General features: G+C 35.4%; 1 protein-coding gene and 1 non-coding gene across 3 annotated transcripts; both read left to right on the forward strand.

The window, feature by feature from the left end:
- Positions 1-1,232: 1,232 nt before the first annotated feature.
- On the forward strand, positions 1,233-1,340 carry LOC136207775 (small nucleolar RNA R71). Its single transcript, XR_010676902.1, has one exon. It is a non-coding gene; the product is annotated as a small nucleolar RNA R71 (small nucleolar RNA).
- A 2,817-nt stretch (positions 1,341-4,157) lies between these two features.
- LOC136205953 (solanesyl diphosphate synthase 3, chloroplastic/mitochondrial) lies at positions 4,158-16,433 on the forward strand. 2 transcript variants are annotated; one of them, XM_065996826.1, is made up of 12 exons: positions 4,158-4,525; positions 5,780-5,869; positions 6,832-6,912; positions 7,066-7,137; positions 9,797-9,928; positions 10,081-10,167; positions 10,893-10,964; positions 12,015-12,100; positions 12,773-12,905; positions 13,503-13,592; positions 14,649-14,747; positions 16,033-16,433. In XM_065996826.1, exons 1-12 carry the CDS (start codon positions 4,403-4,405, stop codon positions 16,210-16,212), a joined length of 1,245 nt encoding a protein of 414 aa, XP_065852898.1. In that variant the 5' UTR covers positions 4,158-4,402; the 3' UTR covers positions 16,213-16,433. The 2 variants fall into 2 exon arrangements, with proteins under 2 accessions (XP_065852898.1, XP_065852899.1); XM_065996827.1 differs by having other exon boundaries at positions 4,386-4,525; positions 5,777-5,869.
- Positions 16,434-16,894: the final 461 nt, after the last annotated feature.

The raw sequence follows: 16,894 nt of genomic DNA on the forward strand, positions 1-16,894 counted from the left end.
TGAGTGTTCCTATTGAACAAGGTATAAAAAAACTCCCTGGATCCTTGAGCTTCTTTGGAAGTTGATGTTTGGCTTGTAAGATTGATGAACTATCTCTGTTTAGTTGCACCATGGCTACACTTTCCAATTTCTTTTTGTTGGTCAGCAGATCCTTCAAGAATTTGACATACATGGGCATTTCAGACAGGGCTTCGATGAATGGGATATTGATGTGCAACTTCGTCAATTGTTCTAGAAAGCTCTTATGTCTCTTCTCACAATTCTGTTGCTTCAGTCATTCTGGATATGGAACTATTGGTTCATAATAAGGCGTTCCTGGTTCATCTTCAATCACCTGTTTATCTTTCCTATGTTGAGGCGCATGTGTTTGATCACTGGACTTTGCACCATCTTCTTTATCCGCAACAGATTTTTCACCACTGTCCCTTACCTCTTTACCTCCCCTTAGTATGATAGCATTGACTTCTTCTTTTGGGTTGGTCACAGTGTTGCTTGGAAGGGCGCCTTTTTCCTTAGAGGATATGGCTGTGGCAAATTGCTGGATTTGAGTCTCGAGATTCTTTATGGAAGATTGTGTTTGTTTCATGAAATGCATCATCATGGACTCTAGATCAGGCTTTCCTTCTTGTTGAGCATTTGATTGGCGCTGATAGTGTTAGTTAGATGAGCTGCCTTGTTGTGGTTGATATGCTAGTCGTGGATGCTCTTATCTATAAGGTTGCTGCATAGCTGGTTGCCTCTGATTATCTTGCCAAGAGAAGTTCAGATGACTTCTCCACCCTGGGTTATAGGTGTTCGAATAGGGATTCGGCGGTTGGTGAGCAATGAAATCACATTGTTCATGCATTGATGCACCTGGTTTGGTTCCTGGACAATCTATGGGTCGATGGGGTCCACTGCAAAAATCACAACCATCGGGTGATAGGATCTCCATAGGGACAGAAAGCTGCATGTTGACTGCTGAGACGTTCATCTTTCCCATCGTTTTGACCAGTTGTTCCATTTGTGAGGATAACTTACTAATTGCTTCACTATTTGCAGTATTCGTGACTCTCTTTCCATCAGCTCTCACCGAGTGCCAGTTGTAACTGGTGTTGACCACTCTTTCTATTAGCTCATACAATGCTTGAGGTTCAAGTTCCTCTAGATTCCCATTGGCAACTAATTCAATTTGTATCTTGTACGCGTTGGTCACTCCATTATAGAAGTTTTGCACTTGCATCCACATGGGTATTCCATGATTCGGTACTTTTCTCAACAGTTCTTTTGTATCTTTCCCATGCTTCAGATAAGGATTCATCCTCCTCTTGAAAAAAATGGGAAACTTCATTCCTCAACTTGATTGCTTGTCTGGGCGGAAAATATTTCATTAAGAATAGGGTAGCCATCTTCTCCCAGTTCGTGATAGATCCCGGTTGTAGATTCTTCAACCAATTCTTCGCCTTATCCTTCAAGGAAAAGGGAAACAGTTTGAGCCGGATAACCTCATCGTTATCATTTCTATGGGTACGGAATGTGTTACACATTGTGACAAAGTCTTGGATGTGAGCATTTGGATCTTCATTTGGGTATCCCCCAAACTGCACAACTGTTTGTAGCATCTGAATCATTGAAGCTTTCACTTCAAACATTCGATTGCCTTCATTTGGTATAACAATGCATGACGAATGGCCCTCAGTGGATGGTCTGGAGTAATCCTTCATCCGCAACCTCTAGTTTCCATTATTGTTATTTTCGTTTTCATCATGACCTTCCTCATGATTCTCATACTGTCTTTGATTATTTGGTATTTCGATCTCGCGATCCATTCTGATGCGTCTAGCTTGCCTAAGTAGTCTTCTCCTTCTTCTGTATATTCTCTCTATTTCAACGTCTATAGGAAGGATAGGAATACCTACTCTTCGCATACAAAACTAGCAATCAAAACCCAAAAACTAGACAAACACATGGTTAACAGGTAACGAAATAAGCATATGTATTCTTCAAAACTTAAGTTTAAACAATCCCCGGCAACGACGCCAAAAACTTGGTGTATTAAATATGGATGCTAGCAAGTGTACTAGTTCAGATGTAGTATTTAGTAAGACCAAGTGTCGTATTCCACAGGGATTGGACTCTAGTAAGAAGAACAAGTTACCTTAAGTGTTAGATATGATTCTTGAATGGGTGAATAACGTGTGAGATTTTAACATAAACAAAAACAAGCGAATAGTGAGGTAAATGAATCCAAGATGAACAAGCACAGATCTAGCCATACGCCTAACAAACAACTGTGCCTAACTTTTATCGCTAAGTGAAGTAAATCTATATTCCTAAGTTGGGTCTCTCCCTCATCGGTCACTAAGGTCCGGTGTTCCATTTCCAAAGATACTAAGTAAGTAACATTAACCAAGTGTCCTTGTGCTAACATACAAACAAGCATTAAGTAACAGAGAGCATTCATAAAGAAACCCTAATATGTGGTAGTTTTCGTGTCCGTCCACTACAACATATCCCGATTAGCTGTTTCCATTACGTCGGAGCACCGTCGTGTCATCATCAGTAACCATAAAATAGACTCGATCTTAATCTATTCTTTAAGCATGCTAATAACACTCAATCATGGATAAAAAATACTTCATTCATTGATAAAAGATACTTACAGTCGCCGTCTAAATGGCTGGCTAGGCCTGCAGAAGAACTACTCACTCATTGTCATGAGTGAACAACTTCTTCTCCCCAAAAACATTCTTCAAACGGAAAATAAAAACAGAGAATAAAAACTAGTGGTGGCGGTAATGCCGAGGTACCTATTACAATAATATTCCTTCTATTTATACTCCCCTTACATCAACCTTAATTACAAGGGTAAAAAGTCACAAAAAGGTAAAAACAAGGACAAGTAAACAATCCTTCTACACTTGGCGCAAGATGGAAAGCTGTCTTGCTTTCCACGTTTTTCTCTCTTTCTCTCTCCTATAGCTTGCTCGACCCGCGCGTTTATCCGTTTCCTTCCAAATGACCCGTTAATCCCGTTGTTTAAGCTGTTCTGTTCTACTGAGAGGCTGTTCGTGAGGATTCCTGCTTGAACTGTAATTTCTGCCTGTTTCTTCCATTTTTGGTTGAAAACTAAGACTTTGAAGCTCTTTTCCATGAGTGATCATCCTCAAATATTTGCTCTTTTTACTCGCATCAAACCACGTATCTTCCGTTGATAAAAAGGAGTATGTATAGATACCAGGGTCTGATATCCCTTAAGGCCATTTGTTTCGTGATTTTCGGGATCGAGTATAATTGTGACAACGATTGGATTATTGACTGTGTCTAACGAGACTTTTGGAATCAAGCTTGTGATACGCAGTCGTTTTGTTGTATTTAGCTAAAAAGACACTACATATTCTATATTTTAAGAGTAGATTCAGACTTATGCGATATCACGTGGTAGAGTTAGGGGGTGTTTGATTACTCATTTTCATGCTTATGTTGGTCTTTTCACTTCAAAATGAAGAGTTTTAGGTGTTTGGTTAGTGACTTTCTATTTGCATTCTACACGTGAAAAGACGTTTTACAAAAATGTTTTTTGGAAAAACAACTTTTTCCAACCGCAAACAACAACAGCACGTTTGGTATTCTATTAGGATAAGGATAAATGGTTGGGATAGAGATAAATGGTTGGGATAAGGATAAAATTATGATAATCGAGAATTATTATTCAATGTTTGGTACGTGAGATACGGATAAAATAATACATTTTACTATTTTAACCATATTTAAACTAAATAAGATTTATTTGAGAAATATGATTGACTTTTCCATCCTATTAAAATCGCAGGACTTCTTATAACACCCGCTCTTGGGTATAGGATTTGAGGGATGAGAGGCTTATCCCTCACCTGTGTCACTCGTCTATCTCCCAAATAAACACGGAATAACTTATCTTGTATTTTTATCCCTATTCTACCTCCTATATCCCTTCTAACAAACACTCTACAATATCAAACAACAAATAACAGGATTCTTCCTCCTATATCCCTTCTAACAAACACTCCACAATATCAAACAACAAATAACAGGTAAAACAAACGAGACAAGTGATATCAATAATCACATTTTCCCATACATATTATTAATTTAATTTAAAAAATATTTAAAAATAAAAGGAAGAAGAAAATAAAGAAAAGAAGGAACCCTTGAGCAGATTCATGGCTGAGCTTCGCCGTCGTCACTACATTTGTTAGCAAATGATAATAATCCCTATTTTCTCCATTGCTAATTAACCAAAAATCTGAGTCGGTTATATGTTGTTCTTTTGCGGGTTTACTTCTTTGACTCTTCTTCTTCTTCATTTTCAATCTCTCTCCGTTAGCGTCGATTCCCTTGACCAGCAGCAGCAGCAGCAGCAGTGAAGTAAACACTGGCGGCGATGTTATTCTCGCGGGGGTTTTCACGCTTTTCGAGAACTGGAAGCCGTTGGTTTCTTTCTCAGCGAATACATCATTCTCTTCCTTCCGATAATTCCCATTTAATTGGAGATTCTACGCAGAAGGTGATTATGCATTACAGTTTAATTTCTTAGAGTTTGATCAGTTTGCGGTGGACCTGTTTGATTCTTGTTAGAAATCTAGAACAGTTGGATTTTAGCTCGTCCTTGATTAGGTGGACTGTTTGATCCTTGATAGAATGAAATCTGGAACTGGGAATTTTATTGGGTTTAGGTTGTACTTACTAGGTTCTAGGTAGTTGTTATGTGTTGTTACTCCTTTCCTTTCATGTGTAACAGAAATGAAGTTGTTCGTGTTTTTTTTTTCTTTTCCTGATGAAGCAATATTTTTGGGTTTACTAATTAGGTACACAATTGCCTTAAAAATCAGTAATGTTTAGCTTGAAGTTGTGAATTGTTTGATAGCTGCCACACTGGTGGCGAGTGTCGTTTTGCATAGTGGGTGTTTGAGATTCAATGGGATATAGAATTATAAAATTAAACGAAAAAGCTGTTATATCCTTCTTGAATTGGTGCTTAGTATGTTATATTCCCTCTGCAAGTTAGGTTTCCTGTAGTTGAACTAGATATTTTGTGAGTTCCACTTTTGGTTGCTAGATGGTGCAACAATGTTTCTTATCAGATTTCTCTGGTGGGTCAATAGTGATGAACGCAAAGAATTTTGAGTCCTAAAATTGGGTAAAATACTTCCATGGCCCCTGAAATATAGAGCTACTAAAATTATGGCTCCTAAACTTCATTTCGTGACATAAACGTCCTTGAACTTTACATTATACTAGCTTTGAAGTCTCAATCAAAGACGATCCATTTACAAAATTAACGAAATGATGACCTGGACAAGTTTGAGTACATCATTGACTCTCTCTTTTTTTTTTTTTTTTTTTTTTTAATCCACGCCATCCTAAATTATGCTCATAAATCTATTTCCAGGTCATCATTTTGTTAATTTTTAATGAATTTTCTTGGATTTGGACTTTAATGTTAGTATGATGTAAAGTTCAATGACTTTTATGTCATGAAATGAAGTTTAGGGGCCATGAATGTATTTTACCCTTTAAAATTGCACCATTTATAGTTTGGAGTTTGTGTTAAATAGAAATTTCATTGCATTTTTCTGGTTATACTAGGGTGTATTGGTACCATTATTTGAACTATACTGCTCATTCTTTCTTTATATTGTTGTACCTCTTGTTTTTTTTTTTTTTTCACTTGCATTTGGAGGTGTTGGAGATCTGTTGTGGTCTTATTTATGTAATAACAATTTATATTTTCCTTTTCTATGTTTCTGGTGATTAGTAGGTTTTCAATCGCAGAGAAACTTATATCCGGAGCTTGCCTGCTTTGCATGACTTTAAACAACACATTCATCAGACCAGCTCCATAATTGAGGTCAAGTATTGTTCTCAATATTATGCTAATCCTTCTGTTTCGCTATAACAGTCCATTGCCTTAGATGCTTCTGTTCCAGTTGAAGAGTCTCCTTGTTTCAAATGTGTTTTAGCATCAGTAGAACTTTTGATTTACAATATTTTTATGCCAATATGTTTCTGAAAATTGATCAATTTAATCAATCGTTCATTTAAATTAGATGGCTATTGGTTAACACCTTCTTTTTTGCTCCTTGATTTTCAACATTAAATGAATTTGGCTTAAATTTGTCATATCAACTTGGTACTATATGTCCCATTTTACTAATGAAAGTTTTCTAATTTCATTCCCAGCCTTGTGGGTCTAAAATCTCTTCACTCCATTATTAATCTTTGAATTGCTAGAAATCATGCACGTCTTCCCTTAACATGCTTTATATTTTAGTTTGAGTGTGATCTTTTTAAGTCCAATCAATTGGAAATCTTATGGAGATGTTCCTGTATACTGAATTTGGACTAATTTCTTAGTTAAGCACAACTTAATTTGATAAATTGGCTACCTGATAATAAAATTAGAATTTATATATGTTATTGAAATAGAGAAAAGAGTAAAACAATGTATGAAAACGTTTATAGAATATGCATAAATAACCATTGGACTCTTAAAGGTTAAAAGTATTTGCAGTGAGTTTAGGTGAGGCAAACAATTATCCTTTTTATCATTGTGTTGTGATTTCATTACTTAGCTCTTATCCAGTCCAAACCATTCAAAAGTAACCTTGCTCTTGATCCTTGTGGTTGTATTTAGTTTGATTGGACTGAATGAACCTTATACTTATATTGCAATCCCAATTAGGGAGTTTTGGGCTCTATATTGAGACAAGCACATATATTTAATCTTCTGCTGATCTTTTGGATATACATTTATTGTTCCATTGACCTTGTTTTCCACTTCACCTGAGATTTGAAGATAATTTTTTTCAGGATCAATCTGACCCATTTTCACTGGTTGCCGATGAACTATCGCTACTCGCTGATAGGCTACGGGCAATGGTGGTTGCCGAGGTATCTATTTGTTTTTTAGTTCTTGTTCTTGATTCTCTGAGTTATTACTGTTTGGTGGGCTTGTTGGATCTCTCGGTCCCTTAGTTGAACATGCGGTTTAATGTATAGTTTGGTATTGATATTTTGAATGAATGACTGGATTCAATCATTTAGGTCCCTAAGCTTGCCTCTGCTGCTGAGTACTTCTTCAAGATGGGAGTAGAAGGAAAGAGGTTCCGTCCAACGGTATGTAGAGTAATATTTGTTGTTTTGTTTATGGGTTCTAGTAGTTTATGTTTTGATTGTAAATGTGCTGTTACATTGTTAGGTCTTCAATTCATGGGTATGTCTAGCGATTGCATATATATTTTATTTGGTATTTCTTTCAATTATGTTTATTGCTTGCAATACATCAGAAGAAGATCCAGCAAATTATATTGAGAGTTAACGATGTCAATAGTCTACTATCATTTGAAACTTGCCTCATGTTACACTATCTGTCTACAAATGCCAATTGCTGTTATCTTTCTTCAATTCTAGCCTCAAAATTTGGCAATTCCATAAGTTTATTTAATGGTACACTAGTTGAAGATTTTAAGACTACTTGTTACGGTAGACAAGGAACAAGGTCATTCATATTGCTTGCTTATACCTCAACAGGTAATTGCATGAAATATTTTTCATACTGTAATGTGTTATAACAATATTTAAACTACCATAGTTTCTCTTGTTGCAAATTTGCCTCAGTAAAGTTATTTGAAGCCACTTGGGAAGGGAACTCTGTTATACTTGAAATACCATTGATTATCAAATGATTTTGAAAAGCAAAGCTTAGTCCGGTACTGTTGTTTAAACATGAATTAATAGTGCTAGGACTTCCGTTGAAAAGGTTCCTTTTTTGTTGATATTTCTTTTTCTGCTTTTTCTCTTTCTCTTTGAACTTTCATCCTTTATATGAAATAGACATATAATTTTCCTTAGCCTAACATGTGCGAAATTAATATTTCTGTATTATATAGGCAATACAATAATTTGCCACTGAACTCATTAAATTTCTTCTATTCACGTCTCTTTCTCTTTGAACTTTCATCCTTCATATGAAATAAATGTGTAATTTTCCTTAGCATTACATGTGCAAAACTAATATTTCTGTATAACATACGAAATACAATAATTTTTCAGTGCTCTTAAAATTTCTTCTATTCGCCTCTCATATTTTAGTTAACATTCTATTATACTCCTTAACTTTTTTCTTTTCTTTTCTGTTTATTTATGGTCTCTTCTTTTGTAGACTAACAAGTTATAAATATATATCATGAAATGCATTTGAGTGCCCATCCTATCTCAGAAATAGAGAGTATTTTTTATTTTTTTTCTAAAGCCCTGAAAAATTATACTTATCCAATTGATTGTTTTATATCTCAATTCTATTTTATCCTTGAACATTGTTTCAAATTTTTTTTACATGTGAAGCACTTACGTAATACCTTCATAGTGAGCATATAATTTATGTCAAAAGAATAAATGAAAACAGAACTTTCTGTTCTTGTTTTCTTGTCTACCATGTGATCATTCAGTCCACATCACTGGTTTCAAGTTTTATTCTGTTCATCTGTTGATCCAAAAGTTCTTTCATTTCAATTTTATGGACTTCAAGCAAATGTTAGAAGCAAAATGTACAATTTGTTAAATATCAGCCGGAGTTATAAAAAGGGCGGCCCGGTGCACTACGCGTCCCCGCTAAGCGAGGGTCCGGGGAGGGGTCCCACCACAAGGATGTACTGGGGGCAAGCCTTCCCCTGCCAATTTTTTTGGCAAGAGGCTGCACCTAAGACTCAAACCCGTGACCTCTCGGTCACACGACAACACCGTTTTATATTTTATTTATATTTCAACCATAAGAAGATTGTTTCATAATTTCACCATAGGGTGTTCAGAATTGATAAACAAATACTATTAAGGACTTTGCAATACACAACTGATGGCATTTATGGGCAAAGTTTGAAGGATGTTCCCCATTACAAGGAGGGAGCTCAACCGGAGGTACCTCATCCATCCTTATTGAAGATGTTAGAAGTACTTGCTTCCTTCTTTGGATTTAGGTAGGAGGAATACCTCTACTTGAAGCTGAAGTTGAAGTGGAATCCTTTGTAGAAATGAGTGGGCAATAATCCCTTCCTTGCTACAATCCACTAACTGCATATTTTCCATCAATTTTCCCAAGGACTCAGTTGTTCTTGCTGTTATAAATTGATCAGTCTGGGTTATTATTTCATGTTTTAGAGTTCACTTCTCAGTAGAATTTCCTGAACTCAATCCTTCTCATCTCTATCTATCTCTTCCATTTTTCTTGCTTTATCGCTCTTCTGATCTCCCCATTTGACTGTGATCGAGTGGATTCCATATTGCTCCGTTTCGTGCATGCCAGTTTCCTTGGGAAGCGAAGCAAAGTTCTCTTGAAATAGGCGCACTCTAATAACAATTTGTCAAGAGCTAAACTCTTAAAGCTCAAATCCAGCAACAAGGAAGAAATCTGCCAATGAGATTTGACAGAGAGTAGATGAAGAAGAGAGAGAGTCTAAAAGATAAGAAAAGAATAGAAAGCATGCTCCTTATAATATGGTCACTGAACCATGAGAGTTGGATAGAACAATCATGGAAAATTCAAAAAAACTATTACTAATGTTTTCAACACCTTCAGAGGAGGTCCTTGATAAAATAAAATTAAGAAGTTTGCGGGTCTATTGGAAAACAATTGAAAAATGGGAACTAAGTAGAAGGAACTACAAAAAACTAGGAGTTTCAGAATGCTGTTTGTCTATAATATATGGCTATTGTTCAAGTTAATCTGCTTATTTTTCTGCGATCACTCTTTTCTAATAGAAATATAGGTGTATTTGTGCAGGTTTTGTTGCTGATGGCATCAGCTTTGAATGTGGGTATACCTAAAACATTGCAAAATAACATTGAAGAAGCTATGGAAACAGAATTACGAACAAGACAACAACGTATAGCTGAAATTACAGAAATGATACATGTCAGTTTATTGTTCTCCTATTGCTTTTCTTTGTCATTTTCTAAATGTTCTGTCGATGAAATTTTGTTTTTGTGCAGTAAATGCACTGTTCATGGTTTTGCTTTCTGTTCAAGCAGTTCACATTTTGAGACTTGTGCAATAATTTCTCTCAGGTGGCAAGTCTTCTCCATGATGATGTGTTGGATGATGCAGACACAAGGCGTGGCATTGGCTCATTAAATTTTGTAATGGGGAATAAGGTAAGACTGTTTTTGCTTACTTAAATGGTAGTTTTTACCTTTTGAGAATATACTGTGGTAGATTTCTAGCTTCCTGATGCTTTGTGTTTATGATTTATTATCCTGATCAGGTGTGAAATATGGAGGTGAAAAATATTTATTCTATTATCACTTTTATATATATTGTCGTTTTTCTGAAATTGTGTTTTCTGAAGACCTTTATGGAAGGAGTTGGGAGAGTGAGCCACAATTTATTACTTTTCTGCGCATCATTTGTGTTGCATGGGAAGTAAATGGGAGTCCTAATAGAATCTCACCCGTTGTGTTGGATCTTAAGAAAGTCTACTGTGATTTTATTGCCTGATTTCCTCGGGATGTGAGTTGATTTTTTTATTTTATTTTTTTTTAAATTTAAAAAATCCCTAAGGGTCATTTTCTAGCATATCATTAGGTCTTGAGGCTATTAAGCAGGAAACTACAATTGACGGGTTATAGATCTGGGAGAAGCCTCATCATATTCATATTTAGAATTATCTATGGTTGTTTTTTCCTTCTATAGGTTCCTACTTCAGTGAGACATAACTTTTAGCAGCCTTATTGACTTTAGAACCGTATGGTAGTGCTAGAACAATGTTGTTTTTGAGCCGAGTTCCATGATACTCATATATGCAGAATGCAGATATGATTGTGGACTTAATGTAGAGGACTAATGGTTTCTTGTTTTCATTATATTACTTTTATTGCAGATATCAGTATTAGCTGGAGATTTTCTGCTTTCAAGAGCTTGTGTGGCTCTTGCTTCTTTGAAGAATACAGAGGTATATAGATTTTTTTTTCATCCAATAATTTTGCACGTGTTTGTTTCTTTTCCTCTGTAGTGTGAAGCTTTTTTGCTTCGCAGACATATCTTCAATATTGTTCTCAGTTACTTTTCAAACTGATAAGAATAGGTGGTGAATAATCAATAGGATGCCGAGCATGATGGACATCCTATTTGTCCGAGCAACTCCAGCCTCGTCACCCTTTTGCTTATGCAATTGCCATTGTGAATGGTATCATGCTTGTTCTGAAAATCCACTCTAAATTAGTTTGTCGGTCCATGTATTTGATGGACATCATGATTGAAGAGCTGAATGATTTCGTGTTGGTAAATTGGTACTATGCCTCTTTGACAAGTATATAGTTATGAGACCTTTTTCCCAAGTCTTCTTTTCTTCTAAATATATATTTTAATGATTTAGTATGATTGTCATTAAAATCATATACTTCTGGACTCAATGGGGTCTTTATTGTTCTTCTTTTATCTGATTGAACTGTTCAAATATTCTTTTTGTCCAATTAGACTATTTCATTCTGCAAATGGGGTCATTAAAGTCTTCAATTATGAGATATTTCTTTGTAGTCTTCTTCTTTGACACAGTTTGTCTTTTTCTTGATTATATCCTTCTAAGAAATATTTGTTATTGTTTTTTATCATTAATTATTTCCATTACTGTTATTTTAATGTAAAACATAAGAAAATTTGACAAGCTATTTCTTGAAAAGGAAAAAAAGTATTTAGAATTCACACAATACAGTTTTCATGGTCCCTAATTATTGGTTTTACTTCCATACCATACTAAATTTCAGGGATATTGTAAATGAGTGCAGTAAAAGGACTCAATTTGTTTGAGTATAAGTGATTATAGAAATCAATTGTATTTGTATCTAGTGTGACGTTGACTATTCGGATATAGTTCAGGGTTAACATTGAGCTTTTGGCCTTCAGGCTTTTGAGAGAGTAAGGGTGGGAGAATTTGCTGTTTGATTAGATCTTTATGTTTATTTGTGTTATTTTTATTATGATAAGTGTTACCTTGTGGTTGCAGGTTGTCTCCCTTTTAGCGACAGTGGTAGAGCATCTTGTAACAGGCGAAACCATGCAGATGACTAGTACATATGAGCAACGCTGTAGGTATGCCATTTCACCTCCTGTTTCAGTTCAAGAGTCTTGTTGATTTCATGGATCTGGAGCTTCAAAGTTGTGGAGACACAATTTTTTTTATCTGAAACGTTTAAACCTCTAGATGTTTGTTTAAATTTTGCTTTGTAGTGCTCAGACACCTTATTACTCTGATTTTTCCAAAATCATTTATCGTATGGTTCCCATGAAAGCATTGAAACTCACGTTGTTATGTAAACTGGGAAACCTTATAATGGGACTAAGTTAAACTGCTGCAGCATTGTAATAGTATGCGACCAGCACGATAGCATTATTTATCTAGAATCATTATTCAGACTTCATCTTTCTACTGATCATTAATCTCACATGCTGATCATTTTGCTTCTATCATAATGTATTCCATGTTTTTAGCTTATTCTTGTTCTATATGAAGTAGATTTTTGGCATCAAGTGTTCTATAAACGGGGAAGAAGGAGAAGATTAAATATCCTGTAAATCAGTAAAGTCCCCTGATGTCTAAAATGTGTTTGTGGACTGTAGTTCGTGTTTTTTAATAATTAAAATTCACAAAGTTCTACGATCTATTTAAGTGCAACTGTGGTATTTGTTATGCTTTGTTTGCATTTCATCTCTAAGCTGATCTATTTTAGTTCATTCAACTTAAAATCAGTGTTCATAATGCAGCATGGACTACTATATGGAAAAGACATACTACAAGACTGCATCTTTGATTTCAAACAGCTGCAAAGCAATTGCGCTTCTCGCTGGGCAAACAGCAGAAGTTTCGATTTTGGCTTTCGAGTATGGCAGAAATCTGGTTCGTGATATTCTCATTATGTTTTTTTTCAATTTCCTCTGTCACTTCCAACAATTTGTAGTTGGTAACTTCGTTTGGGAATGGGGAAATATGGGGCTGGGTAAAAGAGGGACGGAATTCAGGAAGATAGGAGGGTCTGTTGTTTGGAAACCTGGTGAGAATCTACCAAAGAAAAGAAAGTGTCGTAATTCTCTAATGGGCCTACTAAGTTTGTTCTCCCAAAATATAGAGAGAAAATGCATCCGAAACCAACTTGTACATTCAATAGCTTATGTTGAATCTGATTCACTGTCATCATTGTTTTATGAACGGAATACCTGAACTTCTTAAGACACGTCTCCAAGATCTCCAGGAGAAATGTGTGCAAATTTGAGAAAAGAAGATATGACAAGGTTTTCAATTACAGTTATTTGTGGAATTTTGTTTTGACATTGTACTAGTTCAGAAATCGAGCATGCGATTAGAAATTACCGTCGATGGTTGGAGGCATATTGTTGTTTATGTAATGTTTGCAATTTCCCTTTTGGATGTACTCACATGAATTGCCTTATTTTCACAATAATTTACTTGCATAAATTTACCTACTTCCTTTTACAGGGATTGGCATTTCAGTTGATAGATGACGTCCTTGATTTCACGGGAACATCAACTTCCCTTGGAAAGGGTTCATTATCTGATATCCGCCATGTAATCCTTCTATCTGATATTATATCTGAATGATCATTTTAAGCATGAACAATCATATCCAGTGAAATGGCTTACTAATAGTTCTTGATCGTTATTAATGGTGAAGAAAATTTGAATTTTGATTATGCTTCCATTCACATTGGCAAGATTTATGCGGGGAAAGTGCTAATCTTGTTGTATGTTTGGAGATTAAAAAATGGCATGACCAAGATATTTTCTGCTGCAAGACTTAGACCCCATTTCTTTGTTGGAAAATATTGTGCAGGAAAACGTTTTCCTGATTCTCCTATGTTTGTTTGCTTAGGAAAATAAGTGAACGGAAAATTTTAGGTCAGTCAACATAAAAATTGTAAAGAAAGTGAGGAAAGTCTTTAACCCTTTTGAAAAGAGCAAAACTGTTTCCTAAGCTTTTGGAACCTTACCCACCACTTCTCCCTGTATTCCTGTGTTGTAGCCAAATAATGGAAAATATTTTGTTTTCCAACACAAAATTTTCCCTTACCCAATATTTTCCGACAAACAAACGGGGCTCCAATTGCATGTAGATACAAAGGGTAAAATATTTTCATGGCTCTCAAAGTAGAGCGCTACTAACACCATGGCACCTAAATTTCATTGCTCAGACAGAAAAATGCTCAAACGTTATGTTACTATAACGTTGAAGTCCAAAATCAACAAAAATCCGTTGAAAAATTAATGAAATGATGAGGATAAAATAGGTATTTGATTATAATTTATGGTGACATGGATAAAAAAAGTTGATGTAGTCAAACTTGTCGAGGTCATAATTTTATAATTTTTTATGGATTTTTGTTGATTTGGACTTTTATCTTAGAGTAATGTAAAGTTCAAAGATTTTTATATCAAAACATGAAGTTTAAGTACTGTAATGTTAGTAACCCTATAGTCCAGGAGACCCTAATCTTTGCTTCGGTAATTGTAATATAAATTACACTTTGATTTACTTTTTGAAATTCTACTTGAATTTTATGCTGTTCATTTGAAATAAAGTCCTGGTTATATCATAATCATTTGCAGACAAATATTTTGTTTTAGGGGATTGTGACAGCTCCGATATTGTTTGCTATGGAGGAGTTTCCTCAATTGCGTGCAGTTGTTGAGGAGGGCTTTGACAAACCTGAGAATGTTGATATTGTAAGTTTGTTTGAATTTTTGCATTAACATAACTATTACCAGTTTTGGCATCAGAAATGACACTTGAATCGATCTCCATATCGAGAAGCGTTTTCTTAGTTATCATATGAATTAAGGGTCAATTCCAATTTTAGGTATCAACTCAGCCGTGAAATTGGCAATATTTTGACTGATTAGCCCTAGGGTTTACAATTTAGGTATTAAAACTTATTGTGTTTAGGCTAATTTGTCAAATAATGCCAATTTTAGGGCTGAGTTAATACCTTAAATTCCATTTGGGTTAAATTGATTCCACCTGTCTAACTTTAGGGGCCATTTTACCCTGTAATTCGTCATTATATTATACCCATGAGATGATAGTATTGGATTATTGCATTTCATGACAAAATTAAATCAACCTATACTGGATGCAATCACGTGAGTTGGCATAGTCAACTGTTTGTTGTGCCACGTCAACGTTCCAATCAGTATTTGTATACAAATTGGCCGGAATGACTTGTTGAATTAAATGTGAAGTTTAGTGTTTTTATTGAAAGAAAATGAAGTTCAATAGCTTTTGTAAAACAGACCTCAAACGTCAATGACAGTCGGTGGATTTTACCCAGCAATAGAATCAAATGTTCAAAATAGTTAAGAAGCTAAGACCACGGTTTTATTTACGTTTCTGTCAGATATTAATATGAATTGAGTCTTTAATAATAAGCTTAAGCTTTTAGTTCGATTAGTTCCATGACACTTTCCAAAACATTCCTGCCATATTTTACACTTTTTGTGTAACAAATCCTAAATTTAAGGACATGGTAATATGAGTCTGTGTTGTGCACGCTTCAAGCCAAGTGGGTATTCGCGTACGGGGTGTGTCGGATATTAATATGAATTGGGCTTTTAACAATAAGCTTAAGCTTTTAGTTCAATTGGTTTCATTACACTTTCCAAAAGGATTCCTGCCAAATTATTTCGCTGATCTTCGATGTATCTTACACTTTTTGTGTAACAAATCCTAAATTTCAGTGATCTTCGTTGCATTTTACCCTTTCTGTGTCTGAGTTACTCCTCGACCTTTATTTTTGAGCCAGTTTAATTCAAATCACGAGTTGACTCGCCTAATTCAATACTTGCTAATTATCAACTCAACGAAGAGTTGGACAAAATCGGCCCAAAAATGAACAGTGTAGGGGTTATTTGGCTTCAAAAGTTAATTAGACGAGTTTTTTCGTACTTCTATTCCATGATGTGTATTAGCTACTCCCCTTAAGGTTTAGTTGATATGATGATATTTTGACAGGCCTTAGAGTACCTTGGAAAGAGCCGAGGAATACAGAGGACACGTGAGCTTGCTGCGGAGCATGCTAGCCTCGCCGCAGAAGCCATTGATTCCCTGCCTGAATCCGACGACGAAGATGTAAGAAGGTCAAGGCGGGCATTAGTAGACCTTACTCACAGAGTAATCACAAGAAATAAGTGACAGAAAGAAAGATTTTCCAATTATCAACAGCTCTTTATGATAGATTTTTGGTTACACTTTTAATTTCTTGTAGACAACACATTTATAGTTCATTAATTCGATTACGTTATTTGTTGTTTAATGGTAACATTTGCAGACGATTCATTTTGTAAATCATACGTCTTGTGGAAAAGGGCAACGAAATAATAATCACAGGTTTTGCCCGTATGTTCTATAACGAATTTTTTTCAGAAAAATAGGTTTCGAGGTTTCTGAACTGTCGGCCTTTTATGAATAAGGCGTTTGATTAATTATTTTACTGTATTTTGTATCGAGTCCTTGAACTTTCAATGTTTCTGAATTTTCGCTGTTTTATGAACAAGGTGTTTGATTAATTATTTTATTATTGTATCGTATTGAGTCCTTGGGCTTGATACCAACTGTGCATATTTATCAGTCTTCAACATCCTTCTCAATGGCTGGCTGTCTGCGAGATTCTCTCTGTTCAACTCCGCAGATTTAGCTCTTCCTCAAACTTGGCTTTTTGCTGGAAGTCGTGACTCAAGGATGGCTGAAATAGTCGTGTTTTGACAGCTCTATCGTCAATGTTTAAATGCAACATCGATGCAACAGTTTATCGTTCCTGGGATTTCTCAAGCTACAGTTGTAACACCCTGCCTGATACTATGCGGATATTGTCCGC

This window comes from Euphorbia lathyris, chromosome 9, assembly GCF_963576675.1.
Source record: "Euphorbia lathyris chromosome 9, ddEupLath1.1, whole genome shotgun sequence".
NCBI lineage: Eukaryota > Viridiplantae > Streptophyta > Magnoliopsida > Malpighiales > Euphorbiaceae > Euphorbia > Euphorbia lathyris.